This window comes from Syngnathus typhle, linkage group LG3, assembly GCF_033458585.1.
Source record: "Syngnathus typhle isolate RoL2023-S1 ecotype Sweden linkage group LG3, RoL_Styp_1.0, whole genome shotgun sequence".
Classification (NCBI taxonomy): domain Eukaryota; kingdom Metazoa; phylum Chordata; class Actinopteri; order Syngnathiformes; family Syngnathidae; genus Syngnathus; species Syngnathus typhle.
Genome location: NC_083740.1, coordinates 9915766 through 9936991, shown reverse-complemented (window position 1 = coordinate 9936991; position 21226 = coordinate 9915766). Strand labels below are relative to the sequence as shown.

At 39.6% G+C, this 21226-nt stretch overlaps 2 protein-coding genes across 3 annotated transcripts; both read left to right on the top strand.

The window, feature by feature from the left end:
• The first annotated feature begins 4046 nt into the window (after nt 1–4046).
• zgc:195282 (uncharacterized protein LOC100192223 homolog) lies at nt 4047–5351 on the top strand. The gene is made up of 4 exons (XM_061273587.1): nt 4047–4238; nt 4924–5018; nt 5107–5161; nt 5244–5351. Exons 1-4 carry the CDS (start codon nt 4196–4198, stop codon nt 5252–5254), a joined length of 204 nt encoding a protein of 67 aa, XP_061129571.1. The 5' UTR covers nt 4047–4195; the 3' UTR covers nt 5255–5351.
• Nucleotides 5352–7068: 1717 nt separating this feature from the next.
• On the top strand, nt 7069–13399 carry pi4k2b (phosphatidylinositol 4-kinase type 2 beta). 2 transcript variants are annotated; one of them, XR_009713836.1, is made up of 12 exons: nt 7069–7608; nt 8619–8770; nt 9002–9082; nt 9178–9297; nt 9398–9529; nt 9917–10070; nt 10273–10334; nt 11392–11494; nt 11744–11877; nt 11998–12057; nt 12172–12660; nt 12691–13399. XR_009713836.1 is itself a non-coding variant. In XM_061273586.1 (11 exons), the coding sequence occupies exons 1-11, from the start codon at nt 7263–7265 to the stop codon at nt 12343–12345; spliced, it is 1518 nt and encodes a 505-aa protein (XP_061129570.1). In that variant the 5' UTR covers nt 7069–7262; the 3' UTR covers nt 12346–13399. The 2 variants fall into 2 exon arrangements, 1 of the variants encoding a protein (XP_061129570.1); XM_061273586.1 differs by having other exon boundaries at nt 12172–13399.
• Nucleotides 13400–21226: the final 7827 nt, after the last annotated feature.

Genomic DNA, 21226 nt, shown 5'->3' with positions numbered 1-21226 from the left:
CCCATCACACAGGCTAATGCGCTGTGGCAGTGGCCACAGACAGGCGGGGAGGATCAATTTCTTACCCAGTGTGTTACCGATATTCATAAGATAAGGCCATGAAGAGGGAGGGAGGGAGGGAGGGAGGGGAAGTAGGGGGATGCTGCAGAGATGGGAGTAAGGAAAATGGCGAGTGGGTGTAATGAAGGGGAGGGATGGAGCCGGAGGAAAGGGTGTCCAGGAAAAAGGGATGAGTGGGAAGAAAAGGGAGTTGTGAGATTACACGGGTGAGAAAGTGGTGGAAGTGGGGGAAATCTCACGGGTGCGCCGATGGGTGGATGCAGGATGAGTAAATGGGTTAGGGTAGTAGAAAAGGGGGATGGGGTGTAGAGAGAACTCTGGGGGATGGGGTAGGGAATGGATGGGGTGGTAAGGGAAAACCAGGGATGTGTGTTGTGTGTGCGTATTTGTGTGGATGGGGGGGGGGGGTCCATTTTGCTGATGTGCTCTCTTATTGGCTTGTTCAAAAGCTTGGGGAGGGGCAGTCACCAAGCATACTCTCCCCAGCTGTATAGGAAGTATGAGAAACAAAGCGTTTGGGGGGGGGGGGGGGGTTATGTTTTAATGTTGATTTTCTGGTCTAATTAAATTCCAAAATGAACGGTGCTTATCAGATACTAGTCGGTATAGAGACAAAGACACTGTCTTTTGTTTGAAAGAATTCTGCACACGCATGAGTTCTTGATCTATTATTTTAATTTATTTGAGACAGAAAGGCACAATTGGTAGTGTGCAGGGGGAAAAAACCAATCAGATTGTTCAATACTGTATAAGCTGAAACATTAACTACAATGTATAAAAACTGCCTTTACAAAGATCATAGATCTTATCAGCATAATATAATTAAGAGTAAGCACAAATTTAAACTGCACTGAATTTTAAAACAAATCCACACAGAATAGAAGCAGGGTTAAGCCCCTCCAGAATTTTATTGAATATGTTTATGAAATATTTTTTTCACCCACCATGTACTCCGGCCTCCGTTCGTCTCGAGAGACAATAATCATCATCATCATAATAATCATAATAATAATCCTGGAGCCATCCCTGAACAGAAGGCAGAATGGAAGGTGTGTTTGTGCAGGCCAGATGAACTCTGCCTGCTAAACCAGTCTGCTGACTCAGAATGAGTGACAGACATGGAAAATAGTGAATACGATTCATGTGTGTACACAGCTAAAGAGAGAGCAAATTGAGAAAAATTAAGACAAAAGAGTAGAATGACAAACGCATCCCAAAATAATCATAATGAAATAATCCAAACAGATTTACAGTACATGCAGGCAAAAACAAGAGAATGGTCAACATAGTAATAAGGGGAGAAACTCCAGCTTTCTATGGCTTGGTAAAGTAAAGCAGAGACACATTGCCAGACAGGGAACCCGGGGTTCATTATAAAACCTGGTAAAAAAAAAGAAATAATAATAATATAAAAGGGCAAAGAGCTATGCCAAAAATGCACTGGCATGAAGCAAAATATTTCGTTTGTTCCTTCTGCATTGCCTGCCTCTGTTGACGTAGGTTAGAGCCATTCTGCAAACTGCATTAGGAATTTAATCCAGTGTAATCAATCACACAGTTTGAGCCTGGTCATTTGAGTTCTAAAATCATTGTTACAATTCACAGTTCACGTTATAACGTCACAAAATGATGTACAGTAGATGGACATTAGAACATAAATGTCCTGTGTATGGGATACATTTCAAGCTCTTGCCACTGAATTCTGGCTTGTGTATAAAGGGAAATAACTGCATTCTCACTTTAGTTAACAAATATTTGTGTCCAAATATTGTGATTGATTTGTGTCAAGAAATCTAGATTACGTGACGTTAATGCTGCTACAAACAATACTCAAACGGCTTTGCCTTATCATGTTTTGGCAAACAAATGACCCTATAATGCAATCTAATTGACCCAGCCACTCACTTGTGCAAGTAAAGGATCAGTTCCACGATAATATCACTACATATAAGAATCTAGGGATTTGGCAGATTAAAACGGAAAAACAAGGATTTATTTCCCAACTTTTCCGTCCACTGACAGCTAAAGTAGAGATTATAGTCTTTAGATTGTCACAGAGGGGGGTATAGTGAAAAACACCACATTTTGTTGTGAGCGCTACTTGCATCATAACAAACGAGTATGTTTTCTAATTCTCAGTTTTTCCACATTTCATTTTTTGCTAAAACCATATACGGTGCTGTAAACTAATCCTAGAGTTATTTACATTGTTTTGAATAGGTAATTAGTATTCTAAGTACTTGTTTTCCATGTGTTTTAAGATGCAAAGCCATGTCAGAACAGTGTAGGGATTCCAATTCCTACACCTGCTAATGAGTGGATGCGAGCGGCTGAATAGAGAAAGACGAGACTCTCCAGGGCTTTAGTTTGTGTGAATGTATCTCGACACATTAAAAGTACATTTATGTGTGGGCAGATTCTTATGTGCTTATTCTCAAAGCACTGGAGGGTTCGGCCTTGGCAAGTTTCAAGTCACCAGAGGAGATGAAGAGAAGCGCCAGTTCCTCCTTTTCTCGGCAAGCCCTGCCTGGTGGTTAACGGCATTCATTCAAATCCTACTCACAGATCTATTCCCACATTTCTCCATCCAGTGTGTTGGTGTATCTCATGTGACTTGGCAGAAGTGAACCTTGCATTTGCAGTGTGCCAGAGCAGGAATGTGTTTGTCAAGAATTTTGGCAGGTTTTTTTTCCAAATGCAGCCAAAATATCCACTGGGAAATGTGGTTTTAACGCCCCCTCTCATACCTCCTCTTGTTTCCTTTCATTTGCTCCTTTCACAATTACAGTTCATTGCTTGGTTGTCTCTGCGCCTTGCGCTCCCTTTTGTTGTAATTTTTTACTCTTTACTTACTTTATTTTTTATTCAATTGTATTACAGCCAGCAGGCATCTTCATTGATTCATCCCTTTTGGTGACATAAGAAAAGTCCCCTGTTTTGTTTTCACTGCATATTCACCGTCTGCCCCTGTATTAAAATCCTGACAATTTCATTTCTATCGAAACGCATTGGACTATATAACAGTGCCAGACACATGAATGCTAATGGAGAAACATGACACTATAGGCATCCTGTGGGGTCAGATGAGATACAGAAGCTACTTGGTATTCCGATCCAACATCTCCAAATCATGACACACAGGGAGAGGGCTGTTATGCAAATGATGATATACCTCATATTTCATGACCTTATGAAATTCATCAGCGATTGAAATGATGAACAGATTATGATGTGTCAGACAAGAGAAAACACATTTGAAATGAAAAACATACCAAGCATTCTTGTCCATATGAATCAATATCTGCAGTCTACATTAGTCAAACATAAGCAAGAAACACATGGACCCACATAAAAGTAGTTTTCCAACGATGAGGCATACTCAATAAATTCAATTCGAGTCCATCCTTTTCTCACTCATCCCCCTTCCTCACAAATGTCCCTCCTGAGGTCCACTTCCAACAACTATCGTGCGGGAATAACCGCCTCCACACTGACTCAAGAGTCTGCTGCTCTCCACGTGACTATTTTCCTCCCTTCCAACTTGGTCTCACGCTGCCTCTCCTCCTGCTTTTTGGCTATGACCTCTTGTGATGTCACTGGAAAGGGTCTGTGCATGAGTGTGGCTGTGGGTGCATGCGCGTGAGTATCGAGTGAGTGAGAACAAGAGAGACAGAGGCAAAGAAAGGCCCAAGTGTCTGATTTCCCTTCTGGATTCAATGGCTTGCCTACTTTTTAGTTTGAAGAAAATGTGAGCTGGAGAGAAGATGGCTGTGTCTGGAGACTTTTTAATGTAACAAATTACATTACTCACATTTCTTTTTTTTAAGGGAAAATTAATCTACGTATATACAGTATGTTGAATATGATGGACTTAAAATAGCAAACAACTAAATGTGATTCAAGTGTCGACTTACTGATTTCATTTAACAATGTTCTTTTTTCATCAATTTCAGAGTTCTCTTTTTCTGTGACATTTCACTAACCACATCCTGGCTGTGACCTCAAAGACTGGCAACGGTTTTTTTTTTTTTTCTCTCAAGTGAATACGCACAGATCGCGCTTTAGCAGACATATTCTTTCATTCTCAGTACCCCAGTCACATAGTAGGCTCGACAATCAATGATTACACACAGTCATGGTAAGTTACTGTCCAATCTGTGGGAAGCCTGTCTATTTTGGTGAGTAAATGACCTCTTACCTATCTATGCCAGACGGTTGTCATTCTGACATTTTCTCTCTCACCTGCTCTTTAGTCTTGTGGTTCAACAAAAGCAAATCATTTTGAATATGTTCATTTTTGATACTGTCTATTTTACCATATCAGATAAGGATAAAAATATCATTTTTTTAATGGATTTTCGTTTCTTTTTACAAGGAATGGTTAAAATTTAAAGTAGTAAAGAGTTGAAACAAATGGGGATACATTCTATTTAGCTGCCACTCACTGATCTTGTTGGCCCAAGACATGAAGAAGAAAGCCATTAGTTTTATTTTCAAATAGTAAGTATATCGTATATCTTAAAAGATGTCTAGGGTGTACTTTCTATATGTCCTGAAAAGGTCTGGAGAGTCTTAGTTTACATACACAGCTCCATGTCCCCTACCATCTTTAGATAGAAAAAATATATTGCATTTACTTCTTTTATAAGCATGCAGTCTTTCGTTTCCATAACGGCAACAGGATGTGGGCGTAGTCAAACAGGTTTGCATAAGAGTCACACTTTTCTCTTTATTTTCTGTTTCTTATTTCTCTGACTACACATTAGTAAGAAACAACATCTAAAAGAAATCTTGATGACATTTATTACAGTGAACAACACATAGTCCTCTTTCTTACCATAAACATCACTCATGTTGGTGCAGGTGAGAAGAAGAGGTCTTTGGGAAAAGATTACCACCCACTGTGCCTGAAATGTCAAAAGTGTAAAAGACAGCTCACCGCTGGACAACATGCTGAGGTAACTAAATTGGGAGTCTGGGACAAAAAAAGGAAGCAAAACGATTGACAAAGAATGTAAAAAAATATTCTTGATGATTGTGTTTCAGTATGATGAGAAGCCATATTGCTCATACTGCTACATGAAGATGTTTGGTCCAAGAGGTAGTTTAACACACACTCAAATCTAAACATCCGATTGTTGTACTGAAATATATATTTCCTCTATATGATTTTCTCTCAACAGGTAACAGGTGAAGACCAGAAACTGCCTGAAACCAACTGGACTGACCAAACTGCTATATTATCATTGACTGACAAGGAGAGAGAAAAAATAAGAATTATGGAAAACACAGTATTGGTGTATTTCATTTAAAAGAAAAAAAATGTGTTAATCACTTATACACTACATGCATTTTTACATTTCCCAACAGGATAAAAAACAAACTCAGGAAACTGTTCCTATTTACAAAGCAATCACAAGTGCGCCATTGGAAATTAGATGAACTGTGGGTTAATGGAATACGTAGCCTCCTCATCGGGCAGCCATACTGTAGGGATGGAAAAGTGGGAGGAAAGAATAGGCATGAGTGGAAACTCCTGGCAGATCATACAAGAAGAGTCTGAAGTAGGCTATACGTAATGTATGGGTTGTCACCTGATGGGAATAGTTGACACATAAATTGCGATATGATGATGAACTTCTCTGTAGTATCATGTGTTAGACCAGACGTGTCAAACTCATTTCATCGTAGTCATGGTTTCCTTCGGAGGGCCATTATGACCCTCAACGCCTTATATTATATAAAGTATAGGCTATACAACAAACTGATGAAGAACTACTTTTGAAATCAGAGACTAAAAACTTCAGATATTTTAAAAATGAATCGTACTAAAAATTCCTAGCAATTTTTCAAAAGTGAAGACAATTAATAAGTTTAGAACTGAAACAAAATCCTTGCACAATTTGTCTTTGCGGGCCACATAAAAGGGTGTGGTGGGTCGTATCTGGCCCCCGTGGCCTTGGGTTTGACACCTATGTGTTAGACGGTTAATACTCACCAAGTGTGCCCTAATGAACAAATACATAAAACAACATAGAGCATGGAGACAAAGCAAATTGGACTTGTTTGAATGATGCTTTGTGTCTAGAATGCCTTTGAATGTGACTGTCTCTCTAATCCACCAAGATTAACCCCCCTTTTGCTGAATCCCAAGCACTCCTTGCTCTTCTCCCTCCTCTTCCTGTGTCTCCTTCACCCCCTAACCTCCTACCTTGATAAATCACATGGCTGCTGTGAAACCAGCTGGTTGACTGCTCATTTGCATGTTTCAAATGCACTGCCATATTAGAGAGAGGGGTGGTGATGAAGGGGCAGAGGGCTGTATGTGGAGGAGCCAAGGGTTAAGCATAGAGATGTGGCAAGTGTAAGATCAGGATTGAAGCTTCATCACAGTACGATTTCAAAGCCAGGAAGAGAACCTGTGAATGGAAAGTGGACTCAACAGGGGCAAGGAGACAGTAAAATAGACTATATTTAATAGAGCAATGCAAAATGTGGCTGAATTGTGAAACAACTTCTTGTATGTCCGTATGATTTCATAGAAGTGTGTGGAAAGGAAAGCGTTTGAAAACAATTCTGGTTTTGCTGAGATTCAACGCGTGGCCTTATCTTTACATGTGTATCAGTACTGCCATCTAGTGGTGACAAAAAACCGAGTTGGTGAATCCATTACTGTAAAAGCTCTCACTCCTCTCATTTAGGACTATGATATACATATCATATAATTTTATGTTCTTGTACCGTGATTGACTAAAAATTATCCGATCTATTGGGTCTGGTATATGACTATTGTTAATTTTACATTATATAACCGTCTAATTGTTAAATTCTAAAATGTTGTTACACTTACGTTTGTTGGACTTGGATATCAAAACTAACCACAACAGAATTTGTACGTTTTATTTTTTTTAAATAGATATTTATGAAAGCTTAATGTTCGGAAAAATTCTCGATTTACGAACAGAACGCGAAGGCAACAGTGGAAAACGTCGAGTGAGCATGCGCACTAAGTAAACCAGGAAGTCAGACAGTCGGCGAATGCAGTCATGTTCAGTGTGAACGAAATGAGCTGGCTTGGAATAACGTGTTTGGCGTCTATGTGCTCTTAAAGATACAATCCAATTTAGAATGGATTCTTCGCAAGTCTAAACAGAGTGTGGTATTTTATTTGTGTAAATTTAAGGGGTAAGAATTGCGTGACAATGATGTCAGAATGCGACCCGACAGAGACCTCCGAACCTGCGTTGGATACCGAGACAACCGAGGTTTTTCCACCCCAGTCCAATTTCCTCTCGGTACAACGTCCAACAGTGTTATTTGACAAAACCACAGCGGGATTGGGGCTCCAGGCTAACCCTGGCGTTGCCGTACGCATTTCGGACTCGTGTGAAAGCGTCTTGACCGAGCTTGAGGCGGAAGGCTCCGGCGAAGACGCGTTATTGTTGCCGTGTTTTGCTGGGACCTCGTCCCCGCAGAGAAGTGCCCGAGACAAGAGCAAACGGAACAGACACAGCTCGTCATCGGACAAAGACACTTTAGCCTCGCCAGGTAAACATTGATCATAACAACTGCTGCTAGATATTATAGATATATTACGTCAGTTGGTTAGTTTGGTGTATTTATAGATACTGTATCCATCTGAGAGGAGTTTAGAAGATATGCTGGTGAGCAGTATTCGCGGCTACGATTCAGAATTTACTTACACATAAACAGATCAAGTTTTAATAAGGTTGTTTATTTTATTTTAATTATTATTATTATTATTATATATGCATTATTATATATGCATTATTATATATGCATTATTATATATGCATCATTATATATGCATATGCATATGCATATGTGCATATGCATATATATACATATATATATAAAAATCTGGTGATTGATTTGAAAGGGGAAACATTTTACTCTCAAACTGGGTCACCATTTCCACGTAACCCAACCCATTTATTAGCTTTAAATCGACTTAAATCCTACTTTTAAAATATGACAATTCTGAGAGTAACAATGTACAGTGCTACGTGTTATCGTAGTACAATGTGTACTCAGTCGTGTCCACTCGCACGCTCTGATGCAATGGTCATGATATCACCCACTGATGATATAACATTCAACTGTTGCCCCCCATATTTTTAGGTTCTTTTGTCGTAGAAGAGCATGAAATAAGTCAAGTATTTGTATTCTGTATTGATTCCCCTTTTATTTAAAATGCTTTGCTACGCTACCTCATTCCTCGTGGGATGTATAAACATCTATTTTCTCTTTTATTTTATTGTGTGTCTGTGTGCTGTGCTGATGTTATTTAAGCACAGTCTACAGATGTAGGCTACAAGTCAACATGCTGATCTAATAGGCGTTAATATCCTCCTGCCTTTTTGAACACTTGTGTACACAAGTCATGAAGGATCCAAATGGGACAATGTTTAAAAAAAATAAAAAATGACTAGAAATGTCTATCGCTGGTATTTGTGGCTTGGTGGAATATTGCTGTGTGATCGATGAGATAAGATTCTTATATGGAAATAAATACAGATTTCCATTGGTCCTTTTAGGTATCAACAGTGGGGACTTCAACCACTTTTCAGATGACCCTGAGTTTGCGGATATTATTCAAAGGGCTGAGCAAGCCATTGAGGCTGGTGTCTTTCCAGAGAGGATTTCGCAGGGCTCCAGTGGGAGTTACTTTGTCAAAGATCCTAAAGGGGTAAGGAAGGCATTCATTTGTGACATTCAGCAATGACACCAAAACTGGATTCATATATCTTTAGTTTTTTTTTTTTTTCTTTTTCCAAAACAAAGTGTTAATTTTTTGGGTGTGAAGGTTCTAGTCGTTCAAGTAAAAGATTGTTGCATCAATAAAATGGAACGATGCACTAATATTGTTCAGTTTTTTTTTATTTGCTATTTGGAACTCAAATCATTTTGTCTTCAACAGAAAGTCATTGGTGTTTTCAAACCAAAGTCAGAGGAACCATATGGTCACCTGAATCCCAAATGGACCAAATATTTTCACAAGGTATTCAAGTTGCATGATTTCTCTTCCTATCTGAACTCAGCAGTCACATGTAAGCAGGTAGAATGTATCACCATTGTGTGCTTGTCTTTTTTTAGCTCTGCTGTCCATGCTGTTTTGGTCGAGGCTGTTTGTTGCCAAACCAGGGCTACCTCTCAGAGGCTGCTGCATCGCTAGTTGATAGCAAACTGGGCCTGGGTGTGGTGCCAAAAACAAAGGTTAGACTTTCTCGTGGGTAAATAGTGTGTTATTTTTTTTTCCTCACCAGCTGCAGTTGCAGCAAGTGAACTGAGTGATTGCCCTCGTCTGTTCTGTCAGGTGGTGTATTTGGCGAGTGACACCTTTCACTATAGTGCCATAGACAGAGCCAAATCCAGAGGGAAGAAGTACGCTTTAGAGAAAGTGCCCAAGGTGGGACGACGCTTCCACAGAGTGGGCCTGCCACCAAAGGTAGTACCATCTCCTTCTTATTGTGGTGATTTCCAAACATTTGCAGACCTAGTTTTTATATATATATATATATATATATAACTTTGAAAGTATGTGAGCAGGATTATGTTCTATACATCTGTGTTTTCTAGTGAGTGCTAGAGCGCAAGGCTAAACTATTAACTAGTTGCTATTCATTTTTCAGCATGACTCTATTTTGGACAGGTCACATTCTTGATGCAACACTTGTACTGGATTAAATTTGTTTGTGGAAACAATGCTGTCAGGAAGTAAAACAAGGAAGTTAGCTGACATATCTTCCATTGGATTTCATAATTACACACAGCTAAAATTGAAATGCTGAGGGACAGTGTTGTAACCCTTGGTGGTTTTCTCTCTTTTTTTAAGGTGGGCTCATTCCAACTGTTTGTGGAGGGTTATCGTGAAGCTGACCATTGGCTGAGGCATTTTGAGGCAGAACCTCTGCCAGAAAACATCAGAAAACAGCTACAGTCCCAGTTTGAGCGGCTGGTGGTGCTGGATTATGTCATCCGAAACACAGGTTTGTCCTCCAAGTGTGCAACATTACAGCGCAATAGTCAATTTATTTTCCTGCTTCTGAAACTCCTCTCTTGCTCTCACTCTCTCAGCCACTCGCTCTCTCAGGCACTCGCTCTCTATCAGAATGCAAATGTATTTTTTTCTAAATGTCTACGGCCCTATCCTCACATAAACATGCCTTAATGAAATATACTCCTTGCCAGATCGAGGGAACGACAACTGGTTGATCAAGTATGAGAAACCAGGAGAGTGCGAGGGACCAAAGGTGAGTCTAATCATAGAGCTAATAGCCCTTTGAACTTGTGCATGATGGCAATTTGATGGCATTAGAATTAAATGTCTCTTGAACCCTTTACGGCAGTATTTCCCAACATCTATTGAGCCAAGGTATATTTTACAACAGAAAAAAAATCACACCACACAATTAGCAGAATGGGTCATAAAAGGTGAATACACAAGTTAATTATGTATCATCTGTCAACTAGTCACTGAATGTTATGAATTTTACTTTTTCATTTTTTTTACATTTTGCTTGAGGCAGCAAACAAGTTGAGTACGATGTAGTTGCTCCCTCTGCTGGTTACAGATAGTTACTTGAATTCAATGTGGCTGCTAAAAGACAAAAAAAAGAAACACTTTGATAGGGCAGAACGATTATGAAAAATCCCAATTGTATGGAAACCTGGAGCTGCCAATGCTGAGTAAACATTTTTTTGACTGGCAAATACGTTCAAACGTACTAGCAAGTTGAAGCTAAATGCTGTGTAACGTAGCATTTTCCCCATAATGCCACGGCGTGTTGAATTGTGTGTGAGTAAAAAAAGCTATTAAGTAAATTTGTTCATTTCATAATTTTATGGTTTGTTGTGCTCTAGTGCATGATTTTTGTTAGCCCCCTTGCCCCCATAATGTCGCGGGGTATGGGAATAAATAGGCTGTTGCAGATAGACAAACAACCCTTTATGCTCACATTCACATTGAGAATCTTCTTTCAACCTAACATGCATGTTTTAGCAATACAAGGGATGGAATTATACACGATTGACATTTCATAATGATCATAATTCACTGAAGTGAGTTGTATGTCCAGCCCTATTCTAAACAAGAAATCAATACAATAAAAACAGATAAAGGCTTGGAATACAGTTCTCCAGATTCCTGTGGACGCCAGTGCCATCTTGCCATCAGTCATTATTATCCACATATTGATTAACAAGTACAGGGCTGTCATCTGTCGGGCCAATTATTCAGGCTTGTGGACAGCGATCAATAAGTGATGGTGGCGTCAGCCATTAATCATTGAATCTCTCTGCTTGCTGCAGGATGCCGAGTGGCTAGAGAACAGTTCGGAGCCTTGCATCAAGATTGCAGCCATTGATAATGGCCTGGCCTTTCCCTTTAAGCACCCTGATGAATGGAGAGCCTGTAAGTCAGAGCTTTTAAAAGATTGGTTCCTGGTGATGTTTCACATCAGTGAGCTTTGATAATGAAGTGATTATGCCAAGTTTTAATCTGACACAGTTTTTAACAGTGATTGAACAGTTTTTTTTAGAACGTTGACCAACAGGATGTATGCATATGTCTCAATCTTACAATTCGCATACTCAAACCATCCTGTATCTGTGCTCTTTGAGGTTAAATGTTGAGAATTTATGGCTGATGTTCTCTCTTCAGATCCCTTTCACTGGGCGTGGCTCCCCCAGGCCAAGGTGGCTTTCTCCCAGGAGACCAAAGAGCTGGTGCTGTCCCGCCTCTCAGACATGAACTTTGTGCAGGACCTCATTGAGGACCTCTATGAGATGTTTATGGTACAGAGCAATAGCGTACTTTTCACAATAGATTTTTTAATTGTCAAGTTTAACAGTAATAGTCCAGCAAAAAGATGTCAATAAGGCAGCAGCTAACGTGAATCGATCTCTTTTCATCAGAGAGACAAAGGCTTTGACAAGACCATGTTTGAGAAACAGATGTCCGTCATGAGGGGCCAGGTATTGTTGTCTCTCTTTAATAACCTTTAGTCTGTCTTTTTCTTTCTGAAGTGCTGTCTATTGATAATTTCCAATTTTCCTGAATATAATCAACATGAATCCTGCTTTCACCAGGTGTTGAATCTCACCCAAGCTCTTAAGGATGGCAAGAGCCCTCTACAGCTGGTAAAGATGCCCCGCGTGGTGGTCGAGCGCAGCCGGTCAGGTGGCCAGGGCCGCGTGGTCACTTTGGGCAACGCCTTCACTCAGACCTTCCACTTTAAGCGACCTTTTTTCTCCTCTTGGTAGAGAAAGGGCGTATCGGTGTTGGTTTCAGTTCTGAAGGCAAAAAGTATCCAATAAGTGAGGGAATATTCTGAAGAAGTAGGATAAAGAATGTTTTTACCAAGCACTTATTGTGAGGGCAGTGTATGACGTGAATGACGCTTGAGAGGATAACATTACATTGTTAGTGTTTCCTATCGATCGAGCCTTTATGGGGTTGTCATGGTTAGATAATCAGCCTAAATGAGCTTTGTTTATAGCTAAACCAGGCAAGATTTTTTCGTCTGTATTTTTTTGTCCACAATTTTATACTATTCACGGGTTTTACCAGTGGGTCAAGTGACAAGAAAAGACCTCTGTGGTCCACAGGTGTTTGACATTCTCATAAAATATTGCCCCCAAAAAAGTGCATTTGTAAAGAACATCCAGAAAGTTTCACTTTGCTTTGTTCGGCCACTTTCACTAAATTTGATAAACCTTTCCAAAATGTGTTGAACAAACACAAAGCCAGTGTCTTCAACCCTTACAGTGCTACTGCCAAACTCTTGTCTGCAGAAAGATTCTGTAAAGCCTCAAGAAAAAAACCAACATACATATTTCTTGTTTAAAACTTGAATTTAACCCTCATGAAAAGAGGAAGAGGACATAATGCTTGAATGTTTACTATTTATACTCGTGTTTTTTTTTAAACATTTCACAGGGAGTGAGTACTGTCAAAAACAATCTCACAACACTGAATGTATTTGTTCTTTGACATGTATTTACCTCTGCATGGAGAATGGCACCACTGTCACCCCTCTTTGTGACTTATTATTTAAAGAGGAAAGTTGTTGCCATGGATTTTCTTCCTTATGTATGCATCTTGACATTTTTATTCCACCTTGATGATTGTATGATCAAAGTTGTATATTTAACACAATTAATAAGCTTTGGGAGCATTTAACCTGCAATTGGTGGTGTTTTATGGCTTTTTGTTTTTGTCTTTGTCTCATCCTGACAAAAAACACAAAGACTCCTTTGCTGTGCCACAAGGGAATTAGATTTACACTTGAGAAATTAAATATTAAGCCATCTCTAATGCTGCCGCTTTTGTTACTCACTGTGCTCTGCTTTTACAAAATGTGGCACTCGCCATGTTTGAAGTGGCAAATGATTTACGTTTGTATGAACACTACATATGAGGTGATGAGGTGGTAAAGATGAAATATACTGGGATCAATAATTGTGAAGTTCACCTGCAAACAAACAAGCATTCAGTTACGCTTCCATTCACATCTCTGGACAATTGAGAATCTTGTGTTGCAAGAAGAACCTTTTGGAATGTGGGAGGATGATCATCAGTCCAATCTCTTGAGGACTTTAATTTCCACGTGTACATGTGTCATAGGTGGCACATAAGCTATAACACTGAATTAACCACCATATTTTAATGATCACGCAAATTGCTACAGCTTGTAACATTGTATGTAATCGTTGACCTTTTCTTACTACACTCATTATGCGAGTGTGCCACGACTGAAGGAGGGAAAGCAGAATGATTTAGAACATTTATTTAAGGGCAAGTCAGGTCAAAAAACGTATTTGCTATAATGTGGTTCTGTGTCCCACTACTACAAACACAATATTTTGATTAATGCATTTGTGGAATATGAGTTAAGCAGCTATATTTATCCATCTCAATGGGTAGCCATTTTGCCACTTGCTGCCAATTAAGCCAGAGATGTTGTTAATGTATCTACTGTAGGTCTGTAAAGCCCTTTGACAGTCTTTTGCGATTAAGGGCTATATAAATAAATTAGACTTGACTTATTGATCACAGTGCCGAAGGGCTTGCTCGGGCTCCGCTAATGGCCCCTTTGAGACTCTTTGTAATTAAGGGCTTATTAAGTAAATTTGACTTGATCACAGTGCCTAAGGGCTCAGCTAATGACCACCAGTATTCTGGGTTTGCTCATGTGAGATTCACAAACTGAAGCCTTCGGCACTGTGGTGTCATTTCCAGTCGTCAGCATGGCAACCCAAGGCAAAATGTCCACCCCGTGAAATGGATTAAAAAACAAAAGGCGGATTTGCTTCATTCATATTCCACAAACTCGATATAAGTCCAAATGTTTTGATTATAGAAATACAGCTACTAATGCACGTAAAGACTCCAAAAAGTGTCAACTAAAAAGGTTAACATGTATTTTTACTGTCAGTTTCATGCAATCCCCTTTTTGATAACTGCACACCCCTACTGACTAATACATGTTCAATCACTTTCTTAGTGCATGTAGGGAATACAAGTTATGTGAAAGTTAGCAATCATCCCGCAAAATATGGAAATTCTGGAGGGCCCCTTGTTAACTTGGTGAGTATTGTATGAAACCCTGAATTTTACTGCAAGTTGTTATTCAGCCATCCATTCCTTGTACAGTATATTCTTATCCTTACAAGTGTGACGAGTGTGCTGGTGCATATCCCAGCAGTTTTCTTTTTTTCAGATTCTAAAAACAAGTGGTGACCCAATCCAGAAGATGGTGCTGTTTTCCTTTCGTTCCTACAAGTATTACAGTACAGTACAGTGCTGGTTATCTATTACAGAATTAGGATTTCTCATCATCTCCAGCACAGCCCCAACAGTATCTAATATTGTGCTTTTAGTCGAATTAACTGTGTTAGCTAGGAGGGCCTGGCACCAACCTAATTATAATGCTCAAAATCATAAGCAGTGCAGAAGGACAAACAGACGATACATGATTTTGACCTCAGTTCTAAAACAGACATGTTTTGGTGGTCATTATTATGAATCCAGTCAAGTCTGAAGTGTGTGATATCGTATACCTTTATATTTGTTTCAGGATGGTGAGGTGATAGGGATCAACACTTTGAAAGTGACAGCAGGCATCTCCTTCGCCATACCCTCGGACAAAATCAGACATTTTCTTGCGGAGTCACAGATGAAACATTCCTATGAATTGGAGGCAAATTCGGTGGAGAGCCAAGGTTGGAAATGAATTACCATTAAAGTGTTGAAACGAGCCAGCACATTGTATCAGTATTATATCTTTTGTGACAGATACCGCGACATCTTCAAATGGGTTAACAGAATCAGAAGCAGGTGAGATTTTCAGGCCTGAAACTGCTATTCAGAAGTATTTACTAATAACTGTCTTGTGTTCTCAGGGGGTTCTTGGGGGGAAGAGACGTTTACTGGGCATTAACGTGCTCACAATTACCTAAGTGTAAAGATACTGAAAAACAGTATAGCTACATTGGACTATACTGGAGGCTGTTTTTTTTACTTTGGCATTTCATGGCAACACAACAAAAAATGGAATTTTATATGTACTTTCTAGTTGGTGGAATTCGCTGAGTGTTTGCTTGCTGCAGTCTAACAGCAGCACGGGAATATCACAAGTTGGATTTTCGTGACGTCGCCAGATGTGTCATACGCAATCAGAAAAATATGTTCGCACACAGATACTAAAGCACAGACACACACGAGATGGAACAAATCTTGCTGAGCAAGAACAGGATTAGAAATGTTTGTTAATTTGAGTACTTGAGTCACGTCACATTGTATTGTATGAACTTGTACGTGTGTTTTAAGATAATCGGGTCTTTGTCTTTCGGGCCACGAGTTGTACTGAATGTTTTATTCTACTGTAAATGTCAATGGACAAAACATGTAGGACACCTATGAGTGCTGGTTAAGTGCGGTGCATGCAGCCTCTAGTGTATGACGTCAGGTTTAAATGTATATAACAATTAAAAAAAATGATGTCTATTTTTTTGCAGTGCTTGCTTTGTTTTGAATACATCTTCCAAAGCATAATCTATTGTTTACATGGAAATGCAACCACTGCTGCACCACCTGTAAATAGCAGTTGGCCCTTTTGTTTAGCCAATTATTCAATTTACCGTATTTTCCGGACTATAAGGCGCACCTAAAAACCTAAAATCTTCTCAAAAGCCAACAGTGGGCCTTATAGTCCAGTGCGCCTTATATATGGACTAAATTCCTAAATTCAAACTGGCCCGAAGCATTGTGTCATGAAATCAAGCATAAGTGGCCTGCTGAAGACTATGAATCATGAATCAAAAAGACTATGGATCATTATTTTGTGATTATAAAGTCATTTGTTGCATCTGAAGTTGAAATAAAAAAGATAAAATGGAAAATGATTTGATTTGGATTAAAAATCTGACATGATGCATTAATGGTGTGCCTTATAGTCTGGTGCGCCTTATATAAGGATTAAGTTTTAAAATGGGCCATTCATTGAAGGTGCGCCTTATAGTCCGGAAAATACGGTAACTTAAATGGGGGGGTTTGCAAAATTTCATCTCAGTGTTGTCACAGGCCACATAAAGTGATGTCGGGGGCCGGATTTGGCATTTGAGTTTGACATTTGTGACATAGACACTTGAAGCTAGTTTAAATAGGCTATGGGCTACATCAGAAGAGCTTAAATAAGAGACTCAGATGTCAAACATGTTCCAGGTGTCCTTAGTCTGCATCACCCACCAAAAACGAATCGAGGACAGTAAATTGGCGACCATTCCAGGTCTGTCCTGCCTCCTACAAATGGATGGACGGATGCTTTGGTTTGTTATTATGAACATTCGAAAGAAATATATCAATTTATAGCATAAAGGTTTCATGTCCTCTTTTGACCACCAACAGTAGTTTAAGTGATGCTAGTAGTAAATATTACGTCTATGCTTCTATAGAAAACAGATGGCAGTAACCTACAGCAAGGAAACACATTATTCAGGGAGATAATTATGGGATGGAACATCTTGGCAAAAGCGTCCACAGAGCCATCTGACATGACAGAATGACAGAATTCAGGCAGAGCTACAGCAATAGAGTAGGCACTAACTACTTCCATCTGCCTCTATTGGGTGAGTCATGCATACACACAGACACACAAACACTCATGCACACACTATTGACTATAACTCAGTGTATCATAGACAAAGGCACCATCTCTTTAAAATGTGGTTCCATAACTGGTCAATTAGTCTCGGAAAAGATTACGTGAGCCCATATGTCGAGTGTTCTCATCTGCACTTTTTCTCCACTCTTAGTAGAAGCAGGATAGATGTGCTTAATCAATACACATTCAGTAAGAGGTTTGCTCGTGTTAAGTTTTATACAATTTTGCAATAATCAATTTAGACAATGATTCTGAGATGTGTTAACAGTTGTGTGTATTTAGTGTTAGCTGTTATATCCAGGATGGGAAACTTAAATTTTGAAAAGGGACCCATTTTCCCGGGGAGGTCACAGACTCCCTAACAAGAAGCATGACAAAAAAGATAGATTTTAAATATAGACAATGTATGTACTCTTGCTGTATTTCATTTTTGACATTTTTCATTCCCTGTATAAAAATTCTAAAGTCCTAACCCAACAACAAAGGGTTTGAATAATATCACCACATTGTGTGTTTGTTCTCTTGCATGACAAAATTACATCTAAGGATGGCACAAAAATGCTGAACAAAAAATGTCCCAGAACTAATTTTGTATATTTTTTCACAACGATCAACTCACTCAAAATTCTAATATTATTGCGGGACTCTATTTGATTTGCTGGGGAAAGTCTGTTTCCATCCCACAGTGGCGCATAGAGATGGTGATGGAAAAGAACCTCTCGCGAGTGTGCTTGCATGTGTTTGTGCTGTTTTTCTCCTGTTTCTGTCTTCTTTTCGGGAACATCTGAAATATTTAAAGTCACTAATCACATAAGACACCCCAGTCTTTGTTCTACCTCTCAAGCCTGCAGGTCATTCATCCGTGTTTTTTTACGAGCCAAATGGTCAAGACAATTAAATGGCAATTACCTCCCTCTCCTGGAGCTAATACCTCAAATGGAAGCAAAAACATTTTTCACTAGTTTTCTCTCCTTTGAAGACAGCAAACAAGTCTGTGTGCAAACCACTATCAGATTTTAACTTAAATTAGAGTTTTTTTTAACTATTGCAATGTCAATGGTATTATAATAATTATATATATATATATATTATATAATAATTATATATTAGACAGACTTGCACCTCAAACCTAAGAAATATGAGTCAGACTTGCAGTCCACCATTACTGCCCTGTAAAACAATATAAAAATGGTTGCCACCTGCTCCAAATTCTCAGTGTGCACCCGAAAATACTGCGGCATGTTTGATGTCAAAGTGTTCATTTTGCTTTAAGCTAAACCATCTTTTCACAGTGAAAAAAAGCCAATGCTTTAGCCTACTTTGGTTTCAAATAAATTCCTCATAACTGGATGGCCTCAAAATGACACGCACACGCACGCGCGTACACGCACACGGAGTAAAGTCAGGCCAGAAATTCTTTTGTCAGTGCTCAGAGATGGCGAAATCCTGCGAGGCCTTCCTCTATTTCTCAACTCCTTCTTTCTGGCAGACTGCTGACTCATGCTCTATCTATCTCTGGTTCACTCTCTCCATACTGCTGTCTCTCTTTCAAAACCCAAACAACTCTGTCCTCAACTCCCCCTCTGTCAAGCATTTCATGAGATTTTAAATAACTCAGTGACATTTCTATCATGTGACTTGTGTGTGGGCTGTGTGCATCCATTTGCATAAGTAATATTGTTCAAAGTGTTGGTTAAGTTGATTATATATGTGTGTGTGGGTGTTGGTAACAAGGGTTCATTTTGGCTGCCTGCTGCCTGTGTAGCAAGCTGAGATTTTTTTGTCTTGTTTTTTTTTGCTGGGTTTTTATTGCCAGACCAGGAAAATAGTATGTTCTGGCTGTATTTTTTAGTAGTAGTACTTCTTGGTAGACCCCCAAGACATATTTAACAGAAAGCTCAAGACAAGAAACAGATGCACAGAAGACTGCAGGAAATATTTGGCACATAAAAAAAAATCTTTGTGGAGATTGCTGGGGAAAGAAAACACACGTACAGTAACCAAAGTGCAATGACAACAAAGAGTTGCACTGATTTCTTGGAGGAGAAGGCCTATCAACTTTAATTTCATATCAATTATGAAATTCTGTGGGTGGGTGGCACTGTTTGAGAAATTTGATATGTGTTATTCCACTTGTTTTGCAAGAAGGTCTTTGCATGAAACGGGGAGATTTTACTGGGTGGGTTTACTAAATTCTTTGGCCTCTCCTGGCTGGTAGCTATCTATCAATAATAAATATGTAAATAAATTCTATCAATAATAAATTCAACATCTCATTGTAAATGTTAGTAATGCAGTCAGCAACCTCTCTGGACCACTTTAAATATGTATTTATACCCTTTGTAGACTGGAAAGTATTTAGTGACAGGCGGGGAGGGGGGTAGGGGTTCTTTGGGGAGTCCAATGGCACAAAAAGAAGCACGGATCCATTTTTTTCTTTTTCACCTATATTGAATGACTTTTTCACTTTTAGCGATGCAATTTGCCACCAAGTATGACGCTCTCAAGGTACTTAGATTTAGTGACAAATCTCTTTTGGAGAGCCGCGAGCACCATATTGGGTTTCAGGCATGGGAATCACCTCTTGCACTCATAAAGGGGTAGGAATAAAAAAAGCTATACTTCCTCCTACTTCTTTTTGAACATTCTTTGTTGTGGGTTTTATTTCTCTTCAGTTTGTTGATTTTTTTAGGGGGATATTTGTTTGTTCCATGGACTTAGATATGGCACTTTAAAGTCGATCAATTGATCAATCGATTAAAAAAAATCCATATTTCAAGTGCGTCTTCTGTGAAATGCACCTTTTTTTCTTTCTCTTTTTAGAGATAGTTTTTTGTGTTAAATTTTCAGTGGGCATTTCCCCCATTGGATACACATGCTAAATATATCTGTTTATTTTACGCATTTTGCTAGTAGGTGGATTCAAAACTTTTACTAACATGCCCAGTTTATGTAATTTTTGGATCAGAAAAATGAAGAAAAAAAAAATGTTCCAACTCTTTCCAACAAGCCGACCTCCAGGGCTTGTCTTGCAGTTATATATCCGATATTGACGCACACGGGCTAGTGATGAACAGAGAGCCTCCTCGCAATATATTATATTTAGAATTTGCGGTCTGCTACATAAAAAGGGCGCGTGGGCCGAACGTTAACACCCTTTCTGTAAATAGCTAGACAGTATAAAAGTCTACATGTCAATACCGTGCCAGCGACAAACATAGAGCATTCTACATGTTATTATTATTTTCGTCTTAAATTAGCATCGCACAGCCAGTCTCCTCCACTATCAGCACGTGACTGGGAGGGATGCAGCAAGCGAGAGCGAGGCAGGGCGGGTGAGCTGGAGTGACAGCGAGCGTGGCTGAAAACGAGTGTGTCTGAACATGTGAGCGTCTCTGTGAGTTGGGGCTCAGCCCAGACCTTCTTACACGCTCAACACTCATCTAAGGCGAGTAGTTTCGATCAATTCACCCCCCAAAACGACATCTTTCAGGCGCCGAGCTTGTGAGTGAGGGCTGCTTAAGCTGAGGACGATCATCACCTGCAGATAGGCTGATGGACTTGCCTGCAGGGCAGGTGGGCAGTGTGAAAGCCTTCTCAGGCAACAGAATGACGTGATGCATAATTTCTATACTGCGGTGGCAACCGTGGGAATTGCAGGGTTATGTAATAACCCCCGCATACTCAGCATATGCATTGAGTCATTCGGCCATGGGTGGACTTGTCCGCATCCTAACAGCATTTCTTAAGTGCTTGTGCCATCAGCATTGTGTTGCTTGCATAACCGCATCCACACCACTTTGAGAACCCAGAGGAAGCATGTGACCACAGAGAGGGTTCCTTCCCGCTGAAGGATGGGCGGGGGAAGGTATTTCTTGTCATCCCCTCATTTTTCCCTATTTTTTTTTTCTCAGCAGCGAAGGGAGTTTTTCCGACGATTATTAAGCCGACATGCACAAGCACAACCCCTCCGCTGAGGA